Source organism: Sciurus carolinensis, chromosome 13 (genome assembly GCF_902686445.1).
Source record: "Sciurus carolinensis chromosome 13, mSciCar1.2, whole genome shotgun sequence".
NCBI lineage: Eukaryota > Metazoa > Chordata > Mammalia > Rodentia > Sciuridae > Sciurus > Sciurus carolinensis.
Window position 1 is genome coordinate 6,814,227 of NC_062225.1, and position 25,985 is coordinate 6,840,211.

Sequence of the window (25,985 nt, forward strand, 5' to 3'; positions counted from 1 at the left end):
ATGGCCAAGGTCAGCACCCAATACTCCAGCCCCTCCCTGACCCACCTCACAGCAAAGACGGTGGACAGAGACCTTGATCGTGCTGAGAATGGCCTCAGCAGGTAAGATGGGCTTTTTGTTTCATGCTTGACACAGGTTGTTTCCATAGCTGGTCTAGACGGTGGGGAAGGAACGCCATGTGGGTTTGAACTCTGGCTCTACAGCTGACCAGCTACAGCAGGTTGCTCAACTGCTTTGAACCTCTGTTTCCTCATCTGCAATATGAGCCAGTCCAGTGTTGACCTTCTGGGTTGTGGTTAAGACAGATGGTGAATACAACGCTCTTGGCTGGCACCATACCTGCTGTGTGGTTAAGCACTCAATCAACCCTCACTGTCAGACTTGGGAATGATTCCCCTCCCCCGGGCCTTCTCTGGTGCCCCAGGCAAAGCTCTTCTTCTCTTCCTTTGACCTCTGATAACCCCAGAAGACCAGGCATCTGGAATTGGCCATTCCCTCATGTTTTCCCAGACTGACCACTGACTGAGTTTTACTGAGGTCCATTTGGGGCACAGCAACAACTTGTTGACAGGTAAATACAGAATCCCATGGAAACACCACAGAGATTTCAAAAGGAAAGCAAGAAAGAATTCTTCTTTCATGAGAGAGAGAGTCTTTTTTTTTTTTTTTATTGGTACATCATGACTAAACACAATAGTGGGATTCATTGTGCTATATTGGTACATGCATATAACAGCATTTGGTTAATTTCATTCCCCAGTTCCTTCCCTTTCCCAGTCTTCCTCCCTCCTCCTGACCCCCTTTCTCAACTCTGTGGGTGGAAAGAGATATTCTTTATCTTATGGAAACAGAAGTAGGGTGACGCATAGAAGTTTCTAGAATGTTCCTTGGCGTCACCAAGGAGAGCCAATACCTGTTCAGGCTGTAGGTGGAGCAGCCTCAGGGATGGAAGCATGGCCCCAGTCTCCCTCCCCAACTTCCCAGCTAGGACCAGCATCTCTCTCTTCACAGACAATTTCTCCATATAAAATCAACTTGAACAAAGGCCTCTGGCACATACACATACAAAATTTTAAGTTTCAAATCACTCTTTTTGGGAGGGAAGTGGTGTTTGAATGTAGCACCTCTTTGCCCTGAAATTTTAGTTCTTTTCAAAAGCTTTTTTCAGATAAACAGTTGAGACTTTGTGTACTGAAATAATAATCACTGATTATCTTTAATGAGACCAAGAAGCCGATTGAAACCTGGGTTGCTGTGGCTCTTTGCTAAGTGTCCCAGAAGGAGGGAGCTACCATGTCCCTGTCCCCTGGAATTTCCCTACCACAGGTTCTTCACCAAATCATAGGCCCAGTTTTCCATTTCTTTTTATTAAATTATTGGAGTTATTTTCCAAATGTAAAGTCATAAAGAAGGGTGAAAATGCTTCCTTTGGATGAAAAAATATATATTAACACCCTGAAAACTCCAGCAATAAAAATGTCCTGAGTTTTCCTTTGTCATTTAGATCTGCCTGTTTGACCCAATTATCTAGGAGTCGTTTGGCATATTTTTAAAGATAATGCAATAGAAAAAGACAAAAGAATATGCTGCAGAGAATCCTGGTGAGGACAGAGAGCACCCCAAACCCTCATCCTTCACCTGGCGCAGCTGTTTAGGAGTGAGCTTTGGGCATGGGGTCTGTGGCCTTATAGGAAAGAGGCTTTCTTCTTGCGACTCCCCCAGTGGAGCCCAAAGCAATTATCACTACAGAAACTCATTTTCAACCTGCTTCTCCAGGACCAATGACTCTAAAATGCATTGGCTTTTGTTCCTAGTCACATGTGTCCAATGGCTGTGGACTTCATTCATTCAAGTTCCTTGGGGTCTGAGAAGAGGAAAAGAAAAATAAAGTTCCATATTCTCCAGTCTAGTGCTGAAAGGTCATACTCTTATGTCCCCAAAGTGACAGGAGGAAGAGACCACATACTCCACAGAGTGCAAAGTAAATTACCAGTTCCCATTCTCCTGGGAACCCCTGTCCTACCCAGTGACAAAGGGCAAAGGAAACCTTCGTCTCGCCAGCATGAATTCCTCTCTACAAATACACTTAAAGTTGAGCTTCTCAGGTTGAAGCTCATCTTTCAAAACAATCACTTCATTATATTGCTCTAGCTGGCCTTGTTCGTGGCCAGCTGCCAACTTCAGGGGCCTCGAGTTTCTGAGATATCAAAGGGAAGCTTCAGGGTTGTCCCGACCTAGTTTGCTCATTTTACAGAGGCTGAGGCCCAGTCAATTCCTTATCCCAGATCCCTCAGCCAGCTCCGGGCACAACAGGGCCTAACCCCAAGACTCTCCTGCCTCTGTATTTCCCTGGAAGTTTCTAGCTCCCCATTCTTGCATTGATTGCCAGAAGATTCTCCCTTTTTTCAGGACCTCTGTCTCCTTGGAGAACTCAGCTGTCAGTCACCTCAGACTCTGGATTCCTCTTCTCTCTTTCCATCTCACATCTATCTGCTTGGTGAAACCAAGTAACTATGGTCATTCGTCATTTAATGGTGAGGACTTGCAACTCCTAGTTGTATGATCATAGTGTGTACAACGTCATTAACCAATAGGAACCTTCAGCTCCTTTATAATCTTATGGGACCACTGTCATGTATGTGGCCCCTCGGGCTCCAAGGCTCTCCCTGCTCTTCTAGGGGGCTAGGTATCTCCTTCTGGGATTGAGAGTTTGAGCAATACTTAGATCAACATGAAATTGCCAATTTTTTTCTTTATTTCCTTTATGAAGAGCAGGATGCTTAAGATCAGAGAGGGTAAGTGATCAGTCCACAGAACAGCCTGCTAATAGGTGCTGGAGTAGGGATTTGAATCTAGGCCTCTTGCTCCCTCCTTGTCCGCCTCCCTGTGCATGAGAGTCACACAGTCTGCATGTGGTGGCTCCTGCTGCTGCCAGTTGTGAGCTCACTTTGGAATTAGAGAGGGTGGGGACAGAACACCTCCACCCTCCGAGTAACCTCTGGATCTTCCAGGCACCCACGCTGTGACTGGCCCCAGCCCAGCTGCCACCCCACCCCATGCCAGTTGCTCACAGTCAAGGACTCAAGAGATGGGCTCTCTTGTCCCCTGCCACCTTCTCCTGTAACTGTCCCAGGTGCTTTGGAATGTGAGGCCCACCTTTGCTACCTACAGAATATCAGGAGGGCAGAGGGATCTGCTTGTGGACTGTGCGTGGGGCCTCCGAAGGGGCCTTTGGTGTGAAGGCTGATGAGATAGGAGCGATCTCCTAAGGGTCTGGGTGGGGAGAGCGCCGTCAGGTGTTTGGGAACCAAGTTGCCGCGTCCACACCCAGCAGCCAGAGGGACCAGAGCCATGTCTCTGGGGCATGCCTCAGGGCTCGGTCTTCAGACATGTCCCCTTACCTTTTATTTTAATCTGGGCCATATGTGAAAAATTCAAAGAGCACCTTCAGGGAGTGGATGAGGGCAGGCTTTGTAATTGGGTGGGATGACATTGAAATCTCAGCTTGCCACTTGGCCTGTGACCTCAAGGGAGTGACCTACCCTCTCTGAACTTCCATCCCCTCCCTTAAAGGGTCTGTGGATTGATGTTAAGATGTGTGTGGTGACAGACAGTAAGCCGTTGACAAATGGCAGGTGGCTGGTGTATTGCATTGGGAATGAGATGGCGTTGAGAGGAAAGTCAGTATGACTCCTCTGAACACCAAGGGTCCCAAACATCAGGGGACACAGACACATGTGAAGCCCAGTCCTCAATCCCCGCAAAGTCACCAGCACACACACACAAATTAAGACCATTTATTTGAGCAGCAGCCTGCACTGTAAGACTGGGTTTGGGCTGATGGTAGGTAGCGGCGACCACCAGAGACCACCAAAAGCACACAAACCAACAGAGACTTCCTGGCTTGTCCCGAGTAACAGAAGGTGGCCTAGTCTCCCTGCCCAACTCAGGAACATGCTCACAGAAGAACATCTGTGAGGGGCGAGGCTTGAACCCAAGGAGGAGCGGCAGATGAGGACAGGGCAAGGGTGGGGGTCTGTCCTGGAAAACCAGATGTGATGATGGCCCTGCAGGAGGGTAAGCTGCCTGACTGTGTGGCTTCTATAGAAAACGTGGTCTTGCTGAGGGGAAACCGAGGGAGGGGGACACTGCTGGCCCTCGGAGCTGTCCAGACAGGGCCTGGCCAGGCCGCAGGATGGGGTGAGCTCCCTGCACTGGAGCAGACAGGGATGCTGGAAGAGGCAGCTCAGCAGCTGGGGCTCAAGGACTCTGACTTCTAATCACTGTCCCGGGCAGACTGCAGCTTTGCCCCCGCCCCACGTTAATGCTTGCTTCCTGCTTCAACCACCACCTCGTTAGGAAAGCTGATTAGGTTGGACTAGGCCACGTGATGGGATTAATTGGCCTTGCTTAGGCTCCTCAAGGCTCCTAGAATGAAGTGCAAATCCCCAGAGGCCAGTGCCTAGCTGACTTGTAATCAAGTTGGTCAAATTCAGCCTTAGGAGGTTTCACAAGAAAGACAAATACCCCAAACACATTCCCCGTCTTATTCCAGGCAGTTCAACAGGCTCCTGTGGAGGGGGTCCCCTGTCCTATTTATGCACATGCTTCTTACCCCGAATTGCGGATGAGGTCACTCTCCCGGCCTTTGCATGGCAGGGCACATTGTCCAGGGTTTGACAAGCAGGCGAGGGCATTTGCATTTGAAAGCACCGAACAAATCATTTCAACTGTGTCTGGAGGGCGAGGCCAAGGCCATGCCAATCTGGGGACCTCCCCTTAACCAGAGAGCCGGCCAGACAAACACACAGGACTGCCCTGGAAGTGACTGCAGAGCACACAGGAGGTGGGAAGGAGGGCTAGGACGGCTTCCGGGAGGACCTGGTCTTAGAGGGTTGGATTTCAGCACAGAGATGTGTTCGAACCAAAATCCTCATTCTGGAATCATTCTGTGGTTCAAGATGGAAGGCGCCGCCCCCCAACACCACTCCATCCCACGCTCTGATGGGGACCAAGTCAACAGTGGCTGGTGTCTCCCCCCAGCATCCCCTGGGCTGGGGACATGAGCTGGACATGAGCCGCCTTCCTTGACCAGTCTTGCTTTAAAAAAAATGATCACATTTCTCCCCCAAAGTCAGGACCTGCAGGAGGTGAGTGGAAGCCCTTGGATTGAGGACCCGCAATGGTGGTGGCTTCCCTCATGAAGCAGGCATCTGTCCATCTCACGCCTGACTGTGTCCAGGAGGGGCGTGAGCTTGAAATCAATTTAGCTGGCTGCACACTTGATTTGCTAGGGGCCACTTGCCATGTGAGGAGTCACCCACAGCTCAGCAGCAAGGGATCGTCATGGAGACCAGAGGACCGGCTGGACCCAGGCAAAGCTCCTTCACTGGCCAAGGGCCTGCCAGGTAACAGGCCAGCCCTCACCTTGGGAGTGGGGGGACTGGGGCAGAACACAGGAGGGTACATCTCAGGGAGGGAAGGGCGCGGAGTTGAAGTTGGGAGATCAGGGCAAGCCGAGCAGCCTGAAATCTCTCAGTGACGATCTCCTTCCTCTTGGATCAGGTATTCTGAGCTCAGAAGAGCCTAAGGGGGCGGGGGGAGAATACCTGTCTTTATCTGAAATCGATTTAATAAAAATTGATATTTAAGTACTTGCTCAATTCTGGAAGATTTCAGAAAAAGAAAGAAAGTCAACCAGAGAAGGTGCTCAGACCAGTCAGCTGAGGGTGACCACTGGGTTGACATCGTGGTACGTACGCCAAGGCAGTGGTGGCCAATGGCCCTGGCAGGTTTTGACGGGTGTCTGTCTGGACTCTATAGCGTGTGTCCTTGCAAAGGTATTTGAAAGGTCAGCAAGACTGCGAGCTCCGTGGCCCTCTCCCCAGCTGCGTGGCTGCACCAGATTGAGGAAGTCACTTCACCTTCCAAGCCTCATCTAGAATCCGTCTCACGGGGCCTGGCTGGTGGGAAGCCGTAGCAGCCTCGGGGCCAGGTGCCCGCCCATGACGGGCACTCAGCAAACTTTGGGCTGGTTGTTTCTTCCCACCAAATTATTTTACAGCCCCATAGTTTTACATAGTCATGTGTTCTGTAGCTTTTCACCTAAGAATATCACCAAAAAATCATAATTTTTATTGTGGAGGATGCTATTCTACCATGATTTATTAACTGGCTCATGGTAGTTGGGCATTTAAGAGATTCCCAGTGTTTTTGTTTTATTAATCAAATGCTGCCTTAAGTCTCTTTCATTGTAAGGCAGAGAACACTTTCAAGTCAGCTCTGATTAAAAGACTTGGGGTAGGGCTGGGATAGGGTGGGGGCAGGGTTGGGGCGGGGCTGGGGCGGGGCTGGGGGCAGGGCTGGGATAGGGTGGGGGCAGGGCTGGGGGGGCTGGGGCAGGGCTGGGGCAGGGCTGGGATAGGGTGGGGGCAGGGCTGGGGGGGCTGGGGCGGGGCTGGGGCAGGGCTGGGATAGGGTGGGGGCAGGGCTGGGGCGGGGCTGGGGCAGGGCTGGGGCAGGGCTGGGATAGGGTGGGGGCAGGTTTGGGGCGGGGCTGAGGCAGGGCTGGGGCAGGTTTGGGGGGCAGGGCTGGGGCAGGGCTGGGGCAGGTTTGGGGCAGGCACTGCTTCATACTAAAACTGTCCTGGAAATGGAACCCAGGGGGCCCCTGGGAGGCGGGCTGAAGGCAGCTGCCTTCCTCATCCTCTTGTCCAGTGTCATGGTCTCTTTTCTGCACCTCTCCCCAACTTCTGGCTTTCTCTGCTCACATATCGGCAGGCAGCAGGCTGCCAATGGCCTTTACCATGCAGTGGACACACCCAGCCCCAGCCTGGAGTGGCTCTGGGTTGTTCAGTGGCTTGAATGACTTGTTATGAGTCAGTTGTCCAACACTCGTCCTGTTGGCTGAAGCAGGAGTGGGGATAATGTCCGTGGTCCTACTCCCCCCACAAAGGAAAGGAAGGGGGCGATCCAGAGTTGAAGATGGGCGGGCAGTCACTTCAAAATATGTCAACAGCAGCAGCTCTCAGCATATCCATAAAGCATATGTTCATGCTGCAATGTATTTCCTTAGGCCAAGGACACAGAGTGTGATTAGATCAAGGTATGTGACAATTCGTGTCTCAGTTCCAGGTTGCTTAGAACTGATTTTAGCCAGGTGCAGTGGCACACACCTGTAATCCCAGTGGCTTGGGAGGCTGAGGCAGGAGGATCACAAGTTCAAGGCCAGCCTCAGCAACTTAGTGAGGTCCTAAGCAACTCAGTGAGACCCTGTCTCTAAATAAACTATGAAAAAGGGCTGGGATGTGGCTCAGTGGTTAAGCGACCCTAGCTTCAATCCCTGGTACCAAAAAAATGTTTAAAAGAACTGCTTTTATTGAGCAGTAGGGAGCACTTTAGAGGCCACGCTGAGGAAAGCAGAAACCAAGAAGCAGATTTGTGTCTCCTGCTCCCCTCTGGCCAAGACACTGGAGGCAGGGAGCCTGGTGGAGACAGACTTCTCCCAGAAAAGCTATAGCTAAGAAGAGCTCTGGGGACAAGGGCTACAGTCTAGAGACTGAGTCCATGGCCAATTCCTGGCAGGGTGCAGTGTAGGACAGAGATTGGAGTAGGTTACAATGGATCATCTACACAGCCTGAAAAAAAATAATAGAATAAGCATTGGAAAAGAACATGCCATATGTGAATATTTATTCCTTTAACCCTTTCTCTGAATTTTATCGTCATTTGAAAATTGTATCATTTTACTCTTCTTTTGTAGGAGGAGGGTACCAGGATTTGAACTCAGGGATGCTTGACCACTGAGCCACATCCCCAGCCCTATTTTGTATTTTATTTAGAGATGGGGTCTCATTGAGTTGCTTAGCACCTCACAATTGCTGAGGCTGACTCTGAACTCACCATCCTCCTGCCTTGGCCTCCCGAGCTGTGTTTTACTCTTCTAAGCTCCTAACAAGAGCTCTGCAGTGGACAAAAGCTTGCTAATGCCCCATTTGAAGGATTATGCCTTTGGAGAGTTAAAAGGACAAAGCTCTAATAAAGAAATAGTGTCCCTTATCAAGGAGGCTCTGCCCCAGACTGCAGGCGAGAGGGAGAAGGAAATAAAGATCCTGCAGAGCCAGGCACAGTGGCAAATGCCTGTCATCCCAGCGGCTCAGGAGGCTGAGGCAGGAGGATGTCAAGTTCAAAGCCAGCCTCAGCAACAGCAAGGCCCTAAGCAACTCAATGAGACCCCGTCTCTAAATAAAATACAAAAAAGGGCTGAGGATGTGGCTCAGTGGTCAAGTGCCCCGGGTTCAATCCCCAGCACACACCCCCACCACCACCAAAAAAGAAGACCCTGCAGAGTGGATATACAAACCTGAGCCCCCGACCCGCATCTCTGCTTCTGCAGGGCCTCCAGAGACCAGGGAGAGGGCTCTGTCCTTCCTCCTCTGATGGCTCCCTGTCCCCTTCCAGGTTGTCACGCCTCATCATCTCACTGCGCACGTGGGCCGCCAGGCACTCACGCCGCAAGGATCCGAGACCAGACTCTCTGCTGGACCATTTCCGTGGAGCTGAGCTCAAGGAGGTGTCCAGTCAAGAAAGCAGTACTCAGTCACATGTGGGCAGTCAGGAGCCACCAGACAGAGGGAGAAGGTAAGGGAAAAGGCCGCCTGCACCAGCCGGGCAACAGGAATCGCCTGCTCTCCCGGGTCCCCCTCGGATGAGCCTGGCTGGCCCTGGGGCAAGATCCCTTGAAGAAGGCATCTGTTGTCGGGGGCGATGCTGGGCGCTCAGGCAGCCTCCAGCAGAGTCCAAGAAGCCTGCAGGAAGGAGGTCCTTGAGTCCCAGTGCCCAGCTTCATCTGACCCCTTCCTACACGGAGCACCCTGAATTCATCAGGGGTCTTGCCAATCTCCCTCCCTCAAGACCCTCATCCCAAACTGCCCTGTGACCCATCTTGCTAGAAAGAAGGGCCTTTTGTACCAGGACCCTTGGTAGCGGGTACCTATATTGTACCCACAATTTTATACTAGATACACATGCATTTCTGGAAAGAAGGTCCACAGGTTGGTCTAGTTTTGGAGGGGAATCATCCATGTCCCACATCAGGGTAAGACCCACTGCGCGCAGGGAGGCCTGGGGAGAGTGTGTGCTTTCTGGCGGGAGGATCTACCGGGAAAGCGCCTCTGAGCGTCTTGTACCACCCACAGCGAGACGGGGAACCAGGCCCGTCTGAGCAGCAGAGGTCTCTGTAGGAGGCTGGGGTCAGTGTGCAAGGAGAGGTCAGATGTGGAGGGGCACCTGGCCTCTCCCAGCCCCACAGGAAGGAGGACTCTCACTCAGAACTTGCTTTCTGGAGGGAAAAAAAAGGTTTAAAAAGGTTGAACCTTTCGAAAAGGTCGCAAAGCTCTCTTTGGCGGAAGCCCGAGGTCACGCTGAGACTTGTGGAGTGTGAGATTGCTGCAGAACAGATGGTCCCTATGTGATTTGTCAGAGACCATGCCGTCTGTTTCTGTGTCGGGGGGAAGGTTTCCAGCTTGGGGCTGCTCCAGGGGCGGAATGCAGACCTGGGGAAGCGAAGGTGACCAAGTGTCAGGAGTGACGGATCTTCCTGGCGCCTCCTCTGTGACCTCCCTCCACATCCGTGTGTCTGAGCGTGCGAGGGGATGTCTTTAGAGCACAGGTTGTGCAGGAGAGCCTGAAATGTACGTGCATTCTGAAGATAAAATAAGGGAGTTCAGGGCCAGTCGTTTCTTGCTGGTGACCACTGCAGGACAGCCACTTTGTCTTCTCTGTGGGGAATGATGGCAGAATCCACCAGAGTGAAGGCCTGCTGGGGGGGAGCTCAGGCATGAGGTCTCACAAGGCCTGGAACTACAACCTCTGGGCTCCCTGGGAGGAGACTGGGGGCCTGGGCGCTGGCCGGAGAGCCAAACCCCGAGCATGCTCCGTGAGTACGGCAGAAAGACAGAGGGATGGCAGACGGATGAGGAAGAAGAAAAGATGGGAAAGGGGAGGAAAAGGAGGCTTCTTAACCAACTGGCCAGACTGGCTTGTCAATTCCTTTTTAGCAAACGAAGACTTCCATAAACAAACACATCAAATCATCTTCCTATGACCTTAACAGACGGACATGAATGCTACGTCCTCATTCATGACTCTTGGTGCATTTCCCAGTGTGACCAGATGAGCAGAGGGGTGGGCGAGGACAGCATCCTGAGCATACCACAGATCCCTGGCTACTCATCAGAAGGGCCAGTGTGACGTACTGCTGGGGCAAGTACAACCCAGGGAGGCTTCCTGGAGAAGGAGGCTTTTGAAGTTTTGGAGGCCACTTCCCAACTTTCAAAGAAAGATGTATGCAGAGATAGGGGTTGGTCCCCTGTGTGGGTTTGGCCTCATGATATTGGGGCACAGAGGTGTGTACCCAAAGCAGCTGCACCCCCCTGGTGCTGACAGGGGTGTCTGCTCCTTGGGGGATTTTCAGATGAGCTGGACCAACATAGAAATTATGACCACATCTTAGATGGGAAGACGGAGGCTTGGCAGGGCAAGAGAAGGAGCCAAAATGGCCTTTGACTGGATATCCAGCATCAGAGAAGAAAGGTCCTGACAGGTGACAGTGTCTCTGGTCACTGGCCCCAGTCCCTGTAGTCTCCTGCGAGCTCTCGGTAGTGACCAGGGACAGGGTAAGAAGCCTCCTGCAGCTCTGAGAGGCCACCCGGCTTTCTTGAACTGACTGTGTCAAAAACTGCGCTGACCGGGGAGAGCCTGGAGATCCGGTCCGCGCGTGGAACAGGTGGCTCTCACGTGGATCAGGGCGCGGGGCCCAAAGGTCTAAGATGACTGTTGTGGGGAGGGGAGCAGAGGAAAGAGGGACATGGAGAGGGCTCTGTCTGTGGTCATTTCTTCACCTGCTCATTGACATGGCAACGCGTTTGGGTTTTCCAGGGAGGCACCCGTTGAGAGCCACACCTGTGCAGGTGAGGGTAGCAGGTGCGGCTGCTGCAGGGTGTGTCATCCTGGTGCAGAAGGCTCACTCCCCCACCTGAGGGCAAAGGTCCATGGAAGCTGGGCAGGATTCAGACCGTCAGTTCCCACCAATTCTCAGCTATTCTGAAACCTCAGCTTAGCCACACATGGGTCCTCTCTTCCCCTGAGGCTTTACCAGAGCTAACTTGTCCCTGGCACTTTGTGTCCCGGATAATAACAAGGCCTGTGTTCTTTAAGCTGCGAACTGGGAGACCTGGGGAGGGGATAGAAGAATCACCTGGGGACACTGGTCCTGAGCAACTGAAACTGATTCCCAGTCTCTGCCTCCCGCAGCGCCTGGCCTCTGGCTAGAAGCAACACCAATGCCTCTAACAATTCAAAGGAGGCTTCTAACAACTCAAAGGAGGCTTCTAACAACCCAAAGGAGGCCCCCAAGAACCCAAAGGAGGAGTGAGTACCAGGCTCCCGCAGAGCCATGTCCCTCCCAGTCCCAGGAGCCACCCTCCCCGCCTTAGCTTCCGGTTTTGTCTCCCCCTTGAACACTCCTGCGTCCCACTCCCACTCCCATCAGTAGAACATTCTAGAATCCTGTTCCTTTGGTTGGAAACCCATCTGTCCAGGAGGGGAGGGGACAAGGTCTATATGACTTCTTTGTGGAAGTCCTTTTATCTCTTTGACTCTCATTTTCCTCATCTATAAAGCAAAGAGTTCTTGTCAGATAAACTCCTTAAGCTCTAACTTCCTGTGTGGCTATCTGGAGTTCCTTGGCCGAGCAGTGGATGGTTGCCTCACTGGTGTGAATGTGTTGTCCACTCTAGAACCTCACGCTCCTGTGTGCCAGTGAAATGCCCCCATCTTGAGGCCGGCTCAGGCCCATCTTGAGGGCATGGTCAGGGCCATGGAAAGAGGGAATTTAAATATTTCCAGAGACCTGCCTCTTGAAAGGATGACCGACTGTGGTTTCCTTCTGTCTCAGACACTGGGCGGGCAGATGAGGGTGATACCTGATTCTCACAAGTGCCACCCAAGAGCCCTGGGAGCCAGTGTGTATGTGTGTGCGTGTGCAAGATTATCTGTGTGCACCAGGGCATGCATGCATAGCTCTCCAGCCTCATGTGACACTTCTTTACTGAATACTAAGGGCAAAGGAATCTTCACCAAAGGCTAGGGCAAAACTGTTGATATCATCACGAAATGCCAGTTTCTCGATTTCCAACTGACAGATGCGTGCCAAGGCTTTTCCTCTCTTCCCTCTTTGTTACTCAGGAAGGTGTTTTTTGGTTTTTTTTTTTTTTTTTTTTTTTTTTTTTTTTCTTATTTCCTTCTATAAGGGAAGCATGAGTTCTGTTTGCATAAATTTGGACATCAAATCCAAAGACTCAAATACCATCAATTAACAAAAATGAAGTGATTTCAACAATACAATAGCTGCTGTAATATGTGCTTGAATTTAAGGCCAAACCTGACATTAGACCCTCTGTTATTGAGTCTTGAGCAGGGAGAGGCTTTGGGTGCTGGAAACTAGGGACTGAGGTCCAGCAAGACCATTCATTTGCAAGATCATGGATTTTTCAGGTTAAGCCACTAAAGGTGTGCTAATCTTTCTGGCAGCAATAGAAGGGTAATTCAACAGCAGACTCTGGGCTGCTGTGCCCTGAGGCTGAGATGTGCGTAAGGACGGGGTGGATGGTGTTAGGCCAGCCTCTTAAGCCTTCCCAAATGGGCCAGTTTCATGGGGCCACACTGCAGCCACAGACCAACGGATGAAACTGGGAACTGTCCTCCAATGGGGACCCCTGGGTACAGAAGATATGGAAAATAATTCTTCCTGGACACTTCTTCCAGTTTTCCATCGCATGTCTGGCATTATTTTCACTTAGTTCCTTAGGTCTCCGTGACTATTTCCAAATTGGGCATCATTTTGCAGGACTATATAGGTTCTTTTTGAGCAGTCCTGGTGGATTTGTGGATGCAGCTGGATGGTGCTGGATCTTTCCTAGATCCTCTGCAGTGTGGGAGCCAGAGGAAAGGCCAGGGCCTGGAACCCAGAACCACAGGCCTGGACAAGGCAAGTGGAGCCTGGTGTAAAAACGCTATGCAGGGATAGGCGCGCCCGATAAGCTTGTGTGCAGCGCCCTCTGCTGGCGACTTCGCATTAAGACTCCAGAGGCCAAAAAACGGGTCACATCACAGTAGATTCAAGAAGTCACAGACTCTTCTCATTTAAGATTTGAATAATGTCTTTTCCACTGGCAAAAGACAAAATCACAACAAAATGACTTTAAGCATCTTAATTGGGTTTTAGTCACAAGTAACCTCCTCCCCACCAAAACAAGTTCTAAGAGCTCCAGGCTGTAACATGACCATGCACTATTTACGGACAGAAAACGGAAGTGAGGTGGAGACAGAGCAACTGGTTACAGCCGGGCATTTTGCCTTATTTAAATCAGCGGTCTCCCATGATTGACAGAAGCTCAGCAGCTGTGATTGGCTGGGACTCAGCTATTTGATGTGAGTTTGCTCCTAAATTTGACTTTAAAGCAGTTGATATACTAAATAGGTTGTGATTCAAGTGTGGAGGTATCCTCCAAAGATCTAAATGTAAACCAACACCATTTTATTCATGTATTCATTGCTGAAAAATTGGAAGATAAGAAATGCACCCATAAGCACACACAAAGTACATTTTCTGTAAACAGTGGAATCCATATATCACTGAGAACCCCTCTTAACCTATTAATATTCCTTCAACTTTTTTTTTCTAGGCACAAATATTGAATAGATAAATAGATAAATAGATATAATATATTTAAGATAATTACCAAATACATTTGTATTCCAACTCAGTCCCCTAAGAGCTCTGTGACCTTGGGCAAGATACCTGACTGGTCTGTGTGTCAAGTTTTCTGGCTTATAATTTGTGATTTGGGGTTTTTGACCCATGACCTCAAGGGATTTCAGTGGTGCCTTACAGAGCTGTGCAAAGGGTTAAAACAGTGCCTGATAAACATGTTCAATAAATATTGATCATTGGGGGTAGGCAGAATAGTCCTCCTGTCCCCTCACCACCCTCACCAAAAAAGGAAGGTAAAAAAGAAGTCTCTATTGTCCTAATCCCTGGAACAGTTTGCCCCATGTAGCAAAGGGAACTTTACAAATGTGATTAAATTTAGAAATCTTGAGATGGGTGGATATCCTGGATTCTCAGGGTGGGCCCTGTATAATCACATGAGTCCTTCAAGTAAAAGCCACGGTGAAAGAGTGGGTGGGAGATGAAAGGGAAGAAGGAGGGGAGATTCAGTAAGAGGAAGTTGGCCACCATCGCTGGCTTTGAGATGGAGGAAGGGCGCCGCAGACCCAGAGCACAGCAGCGAGGACTAGCCTTCACTTCTCAGCCTGCAAGGAAACAAGGACCTCAGTCCTACAGTTGCAAGGAACTGAAATCTGCCAACAATCCAAAAAATCAGGAAACAGATTCTCCTGGAGAGCCTGAAAAACAGATTAAAACTGTGCTTGATTTTAGTCTAGGGAGAGAGACTAATAGTGGACTTTTGACCTACAGATTGACCACGAAATTGGTAGTAATTTGTTCTGGTAGCAATAGAAAATGAATTAACTATTATTTTTAACTTTTTTGTTTTCTGCTATTTATTTATTTATTTATTTATTTATTTATTTATTTATTTTGGTACTGGGGATTGAACCCAGGGACATTTCTACTGTGCTACATCTCCAGCCCTTTTCGATTTTGAGACAGGACCTCACGAAGTTGCCGAGTCTTGCCTTGAACTCGCAATCGTCCTGTCTCATACTCCCTCTCATGCACCATCACACCTGGCTGCTCTTTGACTTAGAAAATATTAGGAATAGTTTCCCCATATTGCTGCATATTCTCCCACAACATCATTAGGCAACCTCACAGAATTCCATTGATGATCTTCTACTAGGGCATGACTAGATTGCTTGCACTTTTTGATTATTGTGATGGCTCTGCTACATATATATTTGCATGTATTCTTGATTATTTCCTTAGCAAGTGCCCAGTAAAAGCATACTGGTCTTTTTCAATGAGTGTTGAAGGACTAGACATTTATATCTCAACACGAGAGTGAAATCAGAGGGGGCCAAAGGTCATTGCCATAGGTTTCTGTCTTTGTCAGGCAAAATCTCTTACCTTTCACCTTGGTTTCTTCAACTGTGCCATGAGGTAATAATGCCTGCATTGAAGAACTTTTATAAATATTAATTTACATAACCTTTAGAATAATACCTAACCCTTCGAAGGCACCCAATAAAGAAGAGGAAGCTGCAGGGAAGGTGCAGCAGCCCTCGCCTGTAATCCCAGCTATTCAGGAGGCTGAGGCAGGAGGATCACAAGTTCAAGGCCAGCCTGGACAACTTAGTGAGATGCTGTCTCAAAATTAAAATTAAAAAGGGCTGGAGATGTAGCCCTTGGGTTCAATCACCAGTATCATACAAATAGGGAAAGAAAAAAATATGAAGAAGAAGCAGAATAAAGCCATGAGTACCAGCGGGACCAACGTGAAGATGCAGATGGAACAGCAATATATGAAAATGGTACAGCATGGTACAGCAATATATGAAAATGGTACAGCATGGTACAGCAATATATGAAAATGCATCTGAATTTGGCCTCATTTGCAGGCCTTGACTCTGAGATTTGCCACTAAAGATGCTTCTTGACTTGAGTTGGGGCAACATCCCAACAAACGCTTTTAAGTTGAAAATATCCCGAGTCAAATGTGCATTGAATTCACCTCACCTAGCAAACCTCCCAGCATGGCCCAGCCTAGCAGAAGCACACTCTGAACACACATTAACCTACAGCTGAGCAGAACCTTCCCACGCAAAGCCTGTTATATATGGTAGCAAGAGCTCACGTGTCTGACTGGGTGACACGCCTCCAACCAGCATAGGGAGAGAATCAGATGGCACGTTACCAAGCTGGGAAAAGATCCAGATTCAAGGCCTACTGAATACATATCACTTTCACGCCATTTTAAAGTCAAAGAAATCATTAAGTTGAACCTTCTGAGCCCGGGACTGTCTGCATGTGCATCACAGACCTCTGCTGACTTACCTGAATTTTGCTTCACTTCCACTCTCTGGTTCCCTCATTGAGCCCAGTTCTTCAATGGATCCAGGGGTGGGTTTTGAAAACAACTTACAAGCCACACCCTGTCCTGCAGAACAGAGTTTGATGCATGACTCCAAAACTCCGTCTGACTTCCCACCCCCAGTGTGTGGATTTGGGTTCCTATGGATGACCTCAAAATGTGCCTGGTCTCAGGGTGTTTGTGACTTTCCCAGGAGCTCCTGGAAATAGATCAGAAATTGTACAACTTGGGATTGAACCACTAATTTCTGAGGGTATACATGAATGGGGTGATTTGCCTCATGCTTTAGGAATAATAGATGATAATAATAAAATCAATAACCTCTTTTTAGCACAGATGCAGTGAGGGAAGCGGGGAGGGTTCCCAAGGGCGCACTCGGGTTTTGAACCGAGTGGAAAGCAGCTGCCTTGGAAACCCCCAGGCCAGGTGTAAATGCGCATCTCTAGGCCCAGCTCTGGGGGCACATGGTGGGCCCTGGGAATCAGCAGGTAGGCAAAGCTCCCCCAGGTGGTTCCAAACCAGCCCTTGGCGACATTGCCAGACTGCGTTTTCATGTTCAGCCTCCTGAAGGCAGGGACACTGCCACACGTCATACGAGATGTCATCGCCATGACTAGCCAACCATGGCCTCCTGGGGAGTTAGGCTGGGAGGGAAGGACCCCAGAGTCTGCACTGTCTTCCCATTCAGACCCCAAGTGACCCCCCGAGACCGAGAGGACCCTGATGTGTGCCGGCTCTTGTCCAGTGTCAACCTGAAATCACCCTCAGCCTCTAAACCCCTCCCAAAGCCGTGGCCTTTCAACACACTGAGCTGTTTTTGAGTGTCTGTGTTTCCAGAAAGAAGGAAGCGTTCGTGGTGGACCCCTCCAGCAACCTCTACTACCGCTGGCTGACTGCCATCGCCATGCCCGTCTTCTACAACTGGTGTCTGCTCGTGTGCAGGTAGGTGCAGGGCGGGACCCTCACCTGCCAAGGGCTGGCGGGGCGACCACGGCTAGGAGATGGGGTCACCCGGGAGCTCAGCTTCTGGTCCCCTCTCAGCCACCGCACAGCTCTGGTGCCCTCGTTTCTCCATCTACAAAATCAGGAGATTCTCAAAGAGGTCCACTGGGGTGCTCTCGGCCACTGGCAAGCGGGGCGTGCGATAGGAATGTTGAGGCCTCCCTAGCAAGTGCGAGGAGGAGGCAGGGGTAAGGTGCTGCTCTCCTGGGGTGGGGCCTGGGTGTCTCTGAGCATGCCGCAGGGGCAGTGCTGTTCTCCAAGGAAAGCCGTGGTTTTGGGGTCTTCCTGGGCCGGTTGCTGCAGGGAAAGCAGGGCAAGCTGCTGCTATTTTTATTTTTTATTTTTTATTTGTTCTTTTTAGATATAGGTGATAGTAGAGTCTATTTTGCCATATCATGCATACATGGAGTATAACTGCCCATTCTTGTGGTTGTACATGATAGGGAGTTTCACTGGTCGTGTGTTCGTATATGAACATAGGAAAGTTCCATCCAGTTCATTCTACTGTCTTTCCTATTTCCAGCCCCCTCCCTTCCCTCCATTGCCCTTTGTCTAATCCAGTAAACTATTTTTCCCTCCCCCACCCCTTATTATGAGTTATCCACATATCAGAGAGAATACCTTTGGTTCAACCTTTGGTTCTTTGGGATTGTCGTACTTCACTTAGCATGATAGTCTCCAGCCCCATCCATTTACCAGCACATACCATCATTTCATTCTTCTTTAAGGCTGAGTAATATTCCATCGTGTATACGTACCACATTTTCTTTATCCATTCACCTATTGAAGGGCACCTAGGTTGGTTCCATAGTTTAGCTACTGTGAATTGAAGCTGCTACTGTTTTGAGGGTGGATGTGGGTTTGGGGGTGTTGCTAGGCAAGCATGTACTTTGGGGTTTAAAAGAAGCTGTTGCTTTTCTGGAGAGAAGCACAGGCTTTGGCACTTTTCTAAGCGGGCTGCAGGTGGGAGATTCAGGGGTGAACTGGACTTGCCAACACGGGGGAGTTCAAGCCTTTCCTGGGAAGTGCTGTTTGTGAATACGGGGGAAAGAGTCTGCTCCTCTGAAGGGAGACCAGAGGCTTTCCTGAGCAAGGCTGCAGGGCGGGGGCCCCAGAGGAAGCCATCTTCACTAAGGGCCTTTGGAGCATCGCTAAGCCTGCCGCCAGACGAGGACGCAGGGCAAGCAGCAGAGGGTGGGGGCATTTCTGGGAGAGTGTGCAGGTGTAAGCTCCTGAGCAGGGATGAGGGCTGCACTGCTGTTTTCTCCAGGCAAGCCAAGGACCTGGGGGCCCTCCCTAGCAGACCCTCAGGACAAGGATGCAGAATATGCTGCTGTCCTGAGAGTAGCTGGAGGCTTTGGGGGCATTCGTAGGCAAGCCTGCAGGACAGGCATGCAGAGGCAGGTCTCTGCACTTCTGAAAGCCACCCGGTCTTGTGCTATAAGACCAACCAGTATGCAGCTCTGGGAGGGTGAGCAGTACCCTTGCTGAGCCGGGATGCAGGGGCAAGTCCTCCCCTCTGACATTAGACAGTGGGCTTTGGGGCATTCCTGAGCAAGACTGCAAGAAGACAGCCCCTGCTCTGGGAGGCTGCATGGTGGCATTTCTGACCCTGCTGCATGACAGGGATTCAGAGGAGTGCCTGTGTTAGTCAACTTTCGTCCCTGTGACAAAAAACCTGAGATAAACAACTTAAAAGGAGGAAAGGTTTGTTTGAGCTCAGTTTCAGAAATCTCCATTGATGGCCGGTTTTTGCTTTTTGGCCTGTGACAAAGCCGAATGTCATGGGGAGTGGGTGATGGGGGAAGCTGCTCACTTCATGGCAGCTTGAGGTGTTGGGGGGCCAGGGTCCCCATCTCCACTTCGAGGGCACGCCCTCAGTGACCTCACTTCCTCCCACTAGGCCCCGCCTCCTCAAGTCCCACCACCTCCCAGGAGGAGCACAGGCTTATGCCTTTAACACATAAGCCTTCAGGGGACATTTAAAACCCAAGTCATAACACTATCCCAGCATAAGAGGAGTCTTTGGGATTGTCTGAAAAAGGAACGATCAGCTCTCCTAAGGGTTTGCAGGACAGGTGAGAAAGGAAGGAACATGGGACCTTGCCGAGCAAGTTAGCAGGTTGGGCCTGCTGCTCCCTGTGTGTAAGTCAGACTCGGGGCTCAGGAGTAGCTGCTGCTCCTCAGAGCGCGGTGGGAGTCTTCGGGGTTGCTGAGAAAGCCACAGGGCGGGCCGCAGGGTCAGACTGCTGCTCTTCTGAGATTAGCAGGGGAGTTCAGGGTGTTGTCTTGTGAGAATTGGAGCCTAAAGAGGAAAAGATAGAAAATGTTTACTGGCTTGTTCAATTGTTAATTTCTCAGAAGTTGTCATATTTATTTTGGAATGTGACTTCAGAAAGGGCAGGTCCTTAACCCCATACCTGACTCTACCAAGAGGCCTAGAAAAAGTGCACCTCTTGGGGTTTCATAGCTCGCTGTCACTCTTTGGGGTCAATTCCAGCTCTCTTCCTCCTCCTCCTTCATCTCCTCCTCCTCTTCTCCTCTTCCCTTTTGGTAATGAGCTCAAACCAGGGCTTCAGGCGTGCTACACACATCTGCTACCACTGACCCACACTCCCAGCCCCTAACCCTTTTCAGCAGCCCATGATGGTGGAACAGAATCACTTTTCACAACCTGGGTCTCCAGTGCCGGGGACGCAGCTCAGTGGTAGAGCACTTGCCCAGCAAGCACGAGGCCCTGGGTTCAATCCCCCATACTGGAGGGGGGAGAAAACCTGAGTTCCCTCCTCAGAGGCCTGGGTTGTTACTTTGGGGTAATAGCCCTGAAGCAGGACTGTTACTGCATGAAATGAGCCATGTTTGCAGTACAGAGCTGCTACATGGCCTGTGTTCTGACAAGCAGCCATCTGCCTCCTGACTCATGCTGGCTTTGTTTAGGGCCTGTTTCGATGAGCTTCAGTCTGATCACCTGATGCTGTGGTTGGTCCTGGACTACTCATCAGATGTCATTTATGGCTTGGACATACTGGTGCGCACTCGGACAGGTGAGTGTACCCCAGGTCTGGAGACCTCTCTGAGCCAGGCCACAGACCTTGGGATGGGGGATCTTGGGTACCACAGTGGGTGCTCAGAGAGATCCAGAATGGCAGGTTGGACAGGACCTATCTTTGATCATGAGAGGCCAGGCGGGTCTGGGGACCATCCAACCAGGAGGATGGATGAATGCCGCTGTTCCAGGTCCCTCTATGCTGAACCTTGGATGGGACTCTGAGCAGAGTTCAGAACGCCTGAGCCCTGGGCTCTGCTCTCCCTGAAGACTGAAGGGCCTTGAGCAAGTCAAGCTGTGTCTCTGGACCTTGTTTGTGTCATCTGTAAAGCAGGAAAGGCACACTTCAATCCGATTGGACCCTCTACGCTCTGACTTAAGAGTGGTAGCAGGAGCGGAAGGGAAAGTTACTCAGTAGCTTTCAGAGGACAGTGCCAGGAGGACAAGGCCTCCTTCAGCTGCCTCTACCAGGACTGTCACTGCCCCTGAGGCTAGAGCTGTGTCCCCTTCAGGCCCCCTTTCTAACTCACAGGAAGACTGGTAGAAGCCCTGCTTGTTTCTTTCAAGACCTGTGCCACAGTGTCACTGCTGTGACAGCACCGGGTCCCAGCCGCACACCTCGATGTGTCTTCATGGTCTAGAAAGCATTCCAAACATCCTGTGCTCTCAACTGCTGCACAGGACAAGGAGTGCAGGATGGCGGGCTCCATTTTTCATTTAGAAAGCAAGGCCAGAGACCCTGCGTGAGTTACCCAGAGTCCACAGACGCTCCCAGTCATGCAGACAGGCACCCCACACTCCCACATCGGTGCCCAGCATTACAACTTACAAGACCTCCCGTGCATTGCTCGAGACTTACGTGGGTGACCCGCCAGCCTCGGGGCCTGCCACTCCGCTGCACTGCATTAGCTTGCCTAGACTCAGAGCTCGGTGAACAGCCCACTGGGCCCACGGTCCCTGATCCCAGCCAGGTTCGGTGGAACAAGACACTCTCACTCAGACGTCCACTTGCCTGGGTACTGCCCTAAGCAACACCAGGTTCTTCAGGAAACTGAGGGAGAGGGAAGGGTAGAAACCAAGTGACTGTGGATCATAGTCCGAGGGAAAAAGTTGTCAGAATTGAGAGAAGAGTCTCAAAGAAGTGTGGAGACGTCTCAAGGCACAGGAATGCTAAGGACAACCCAAGCACTCAGTGAACACATGCAGTCGGCCCTCTGTGTGCACAGATTCTGCAGTCTCAGATTCCACCAGCAAAGGGTTTTTTGTATCCTTGGGCAGGGCAGGTAGGTGGATCCTGGAGCCAGTCCCCCCACGGATACCAAAGAATGAGTGGATAATGGAAGAATGATATGAAGAACAGGGGCTGGAGGTGGAGTGGCCCTTAAGGGTGGATAACCAACTCAATTTTCAATTTTAACAGAGATAATAGTCCTACCCCATCTAGCCTCAAAGTGGGGCCCTGAACCAGAGGCAGCAGCACCCAGAACCTGTTAGAAGAGCCCCAGACATCCGGGCTCAAACCCTCTGCCTCTCACTGAACCCACAGAGGGACTCTCTGCTTGCCCAAAGTTAAAAAAGCATTCATTGCATGACTCTCTCTACTTCTGTGCACGTTTGAAAAATCAAAAATTAAAATAAAAAAGAAAGCAGGTCACGAGCTCCTTGATGGATTGTACTGGTCAGAATCCCTTGTAATTCCCGTGACCAGCCCATCTTGGGCCAGTTTGACGCTTTGGACATGGATCCCAGATGTCGAGCGGCTTGGGCGACTCTAGTGTGCAACCAGGAAGAAGCGTCCCACTCCCGGGTGGGGGGTTAAAAGGCAGGTCGTGCCACGTGAGAGACTGGTGCAATTGATTTGATAGGCTCGGACCTATGTGTTTAAATTTGTATGATAATATTCCCAAGTGGACACAAAAGCAGAAAGAACAGTATTATGAACCCCCATGACCCTCACCCACCTTCCACAGTTACCAGCTTTTTACCCTCTGTCCTTCCCCTGCCCACCCCGTCCCTTTTCCTTGCTGCCTGGGATACTTTCAAGGCAATCCCAGGCAGTGAACCCCTTAGTGCACTCTAACGCTGAAAGTTAACTTTGAAAGGACCCTTTAAAAACAAATACATGCCTATACATACACATTTAAATTTGTATATAAATATTACATCATTATATCAATAAGAACATATAAACGTATACTTTTATAAATTTCATATAATTTATAAAATAAAGTATGTTATAAAATATATGAAATATACTTTATAAGGTAGATTATATAAAATCTATAAATCACATAAAATTTATAATTTTATACATTTTTAATTTATATATTTTTTATTTTTATAATTTTACATTTTTTAATTTTGTGTATTTTATATGTATTTATATATTTGATTTGAGCATTATATAAATAATTATTAATTTATAATATGTATAAAACACTATAATATAAAATTTATAAAATAAAATATATTTTTAAATGTATAAAATATAATTTATAAAGTTAATTATATAAAATTTATAAATCATATAAAATTTATAAAACTATATATTTATAAATTTATATAATCATGTATAAATTTATAAACAATAAAATTTATGTATATAAATATATATGTATAAATAATGTATAAAATGTTATGATTATATAAAAATGATCTACATAGATAATACATATACAATTATAAAATTGATAAACATTAAGATATAATTATATAAATGATATATACACAAATATAAATTTATATAATTATATATTAAAATTATATTGTATATTAATTATATAAGTAGACCTAAATTTTCATTTATCTTTTAAAATGTAATAATCTTTTTCTGCCTCGGCCTCCCAAGTGGCTGGGACCACAGGTGTGTGTGACCATGCCAGGCCTAATTATTTTTTATGGACTCCATGAGGAGATTGTTAGGGCTTGTGACCTAATTTTCTTATGAATGGGAAATTATTTAGTCACCCTTCCCCTTTTCCCTCGCAACCTCACTCTGGCACTGTCTGATTGTGAAAATATAACAGGGAGCTTAAAGGTCAGGATGTCAATGCTGATAATACCCAATCTATTTTCAACATTATCCAATCGATCTATTTTTTGAAAAAGTGAATAGAGCACATCAGATGGAACATCATGGAAGAAAAACTATCAGCATGAGTTTCCCACAGCAGTGGCCTTCCTGTTTGAAGCTGCTGCCATTACATACGTATCGCTGCATATTGTTAGTCATGGTGTAAAATACCTTTCTCTATCCGTGATCAAAGAAAGCCAGGCTCTCTGATGCCCACGTGACCTTCCTTTCCTTCTTTAGGTTTCCTTGAGCAAGGCTTGATGGTCAAGGACACTAAGAGGCTCTGGAAACATTATACCAAGTCCACGCAATTCAAGCTGGATGTATTGTCTCTGGTCCCCACAGACCTGGCTTATATAAAGTGGGGTGTGAACTACCCGGAACTGAGGTTCAACCGCCTACTGAGACTGTCCCGACTCTTCGAGTTCTTTGACCGCACAGAGACAAGGACCAACTACCCCAATGTGTTCAGGATTGGGAACTTGGTCCTGTACATCCTCATCATCATCCACTGGAATGCCTGCATCTACTTTGCCATCTCCAAGTTCATCGGTTTCGGGACAGACTCCTGGGTCTACCCAAATATCTCCAAGCCAGAGTATGCACGCCTCTCCAGGAAGTACATTTACAGTCTCTACTGGTCCACCTTGACCCTGACCACCATCGGTGAGACGCCACCCCCTGTGAAAGATGAGGAGTATCTCTTTGTGGTCATAGACTTCTTGGTGGGCGTTCTGATTTTTGCCACCATTGTGGGCAACGTGGGCTCCATGATCTCGAACATGAACGCTTCGAGGGCAGAGTTCCAGGCGAAGATCGACTCCATCAAGCAGTACATGCAGTTCCGCAAGGTGACCAAGGACTTGGAGACGCGGGTGATCCGCTGGTTTGACTACCTGTGGGCCAATAGGAAGACAGTGGATGAAAAGGAGGTGCTTAAAAACCTTCCAGACAAGCTGAAAGCCGAGATCGCCATCAATGTGCACCTGGACACCCTAAGGAAGGTCCGCATCTTCCAGGACTGCGAGGCGGGGCTGCTGGTGGAGCTGGTGCTGAAGCTGCGACCGACTGTGTTCAGCCCTGGGGATTATATCTGCAAGAAGGGGGACATTGGGAAGGAGATGTACATCATCAAGGAGGGCAAGCTGGCCGTGGTGGCCGATGACGGGATCACCCAGTTTGTGGTCCTCAGCGACGGCAGTTACTTTGGGGAGATCAGCATCTTAAACATCAAGGGAAGCAAGTCGGGGAACCGGAGGACAGCCAACATCAGGAGCATCGGTTACTCGGACTTGTTCTGCCTATCCAAGGATGATCTGATGGAGGCCCTCACGGAATACCCCGAGGCCAAGAAGGCCCTGGAGGAGAAGGGACGGCAGATCCTGATGAAGGACAACCTGATCGATGAGGACGTGGCCAAGGCTGGGGCAGACCCCAAGGACATCGAAGAGAAGGTGGAGCACCTGGAGTCTTCCCTGGACGCACTGCAGACCAGGTTTGCTCGGCTCCTGGCCGAGTACAACGCTGCACAGATGAAGGTGAAGCAGCGGCTCAGCCAGCTGGAGAGCCAGGTGAAGAGCAGCGGGGGCGACCTCCCGTCTGATGGGGAGACGCCCGATGAGGCTGCAAAGACAGAGGCCAAATAGCAGTGCAAGTGAGCTGCTCCCCGGGGCCAGCTCTCTGTGCAACTCTGCATGTCTGCAGCCGCGTGGCCGAGGGCTTGGCTGGGGCTTCATTCCAGCTGTGCTCCTCCTTTGCAAGCAGGAGAGAGAGCCTCGGTTTTCTTCTCTAGAAGATGAGACTCAGGATGTCAGCCTCGGGGAAGTGCCAGGTTCCTGTGAGATCTACATGAAATGCCAAGTGGAGCAGGGAAATGTGGAGTGTCCTCAGTTCAAGGATACACAAGTATGTTTGGGGAGCTGTGATAATTTTCTTGTAAGACAGGGTCTCCCTGTGTTGTCCAAGCTGACCTTGAAGTCCTGGACTCAAATGATCCTTCTGCTTCAACCTCTCCAGTAGCTGGAACCACAGGTGTGAGCTACCATGCTGGCCCAACTTTTTTTTTTTTAATGGAATCCATGAGATTTTTAGGACTTGTAACCTAATTTTCTTACAAATGGAAGATTATTTAGTCACTCTTTCTCTTCTCCTACCCCCAAACTCTATCAATGTCTCATTATGAAAATATAACAGGAATCTTACAGGACAGGTAGAAATGTAAATGCAACCTTATACAAGACAGTTTGGGGACGTATTTCTGAATCTGATGGCTCCTTGCATGCTTGCTGGGACCCCTGTGGCAAGCACAAATTTGTGGATGAGGAGGGGTCTTGGGGTGGCAAAGCAATGCTAGACTCCCTGGCACCCAGCCACAGCAACGCCAGGATCTGCTTCCTAGAATAGAGCTTCTGGTTAGGGGAAGAGTGGTGTCCCCTTTTCACTTGCCAAAGAGATTCAAAGACAGCTTCCATACTTGTCCTAGAACTGGGACCTTTGAGGACAGGATGCTGTGGGCCATTACTGATAATTCAGGAACCCATAGAAGTTTGGCAAACATAGGAATTTGAACGATCTCTTAGGAGGGGGCGTTGCATGGTGAGAATGATCCTGGGGATCCCCAAAGGAGGCCGGAGCCAACTGCCAAGCCAGGATAACCTGCTGCTGCTAGGGCTACGTGACCACCTGGGGCGAGCTGTTCTAGCTCAGAGAGGAGAGCTATGTTCAGGGAGAGGCTTTTAGCTTGGAG

At 49.4% G+C, this 25,985-nt stretch overlaps 1 protein-coding gene across 1 annotated transcript; it reads left to right on the top strand.

Moving 5' to 3' along the window:
* On the top strand, window positions 1–24,885 carry Cnga3 (cyclic nucleotide gated channel subunit alpha 3). Its single transcript, XM_047523257.1, has 7 exons — window positions 1–101; window positions 5,295–5,408; window positions 8,461–8,640; window positions 11,314–11,430; window positions 16,956–17,060; window positions 20,058–20,164; window positions 23,480–24,885. Exons 1-7 carry the CDS (start codon window positions 1–3, stop codon window positions 24,883–24,885), a joined length of 2,130 nt encoding a protein of 709 aa, XP_047379213.1.
* Window positions 24,886–25,985: the final 1,100 nt, after the last annotated feature.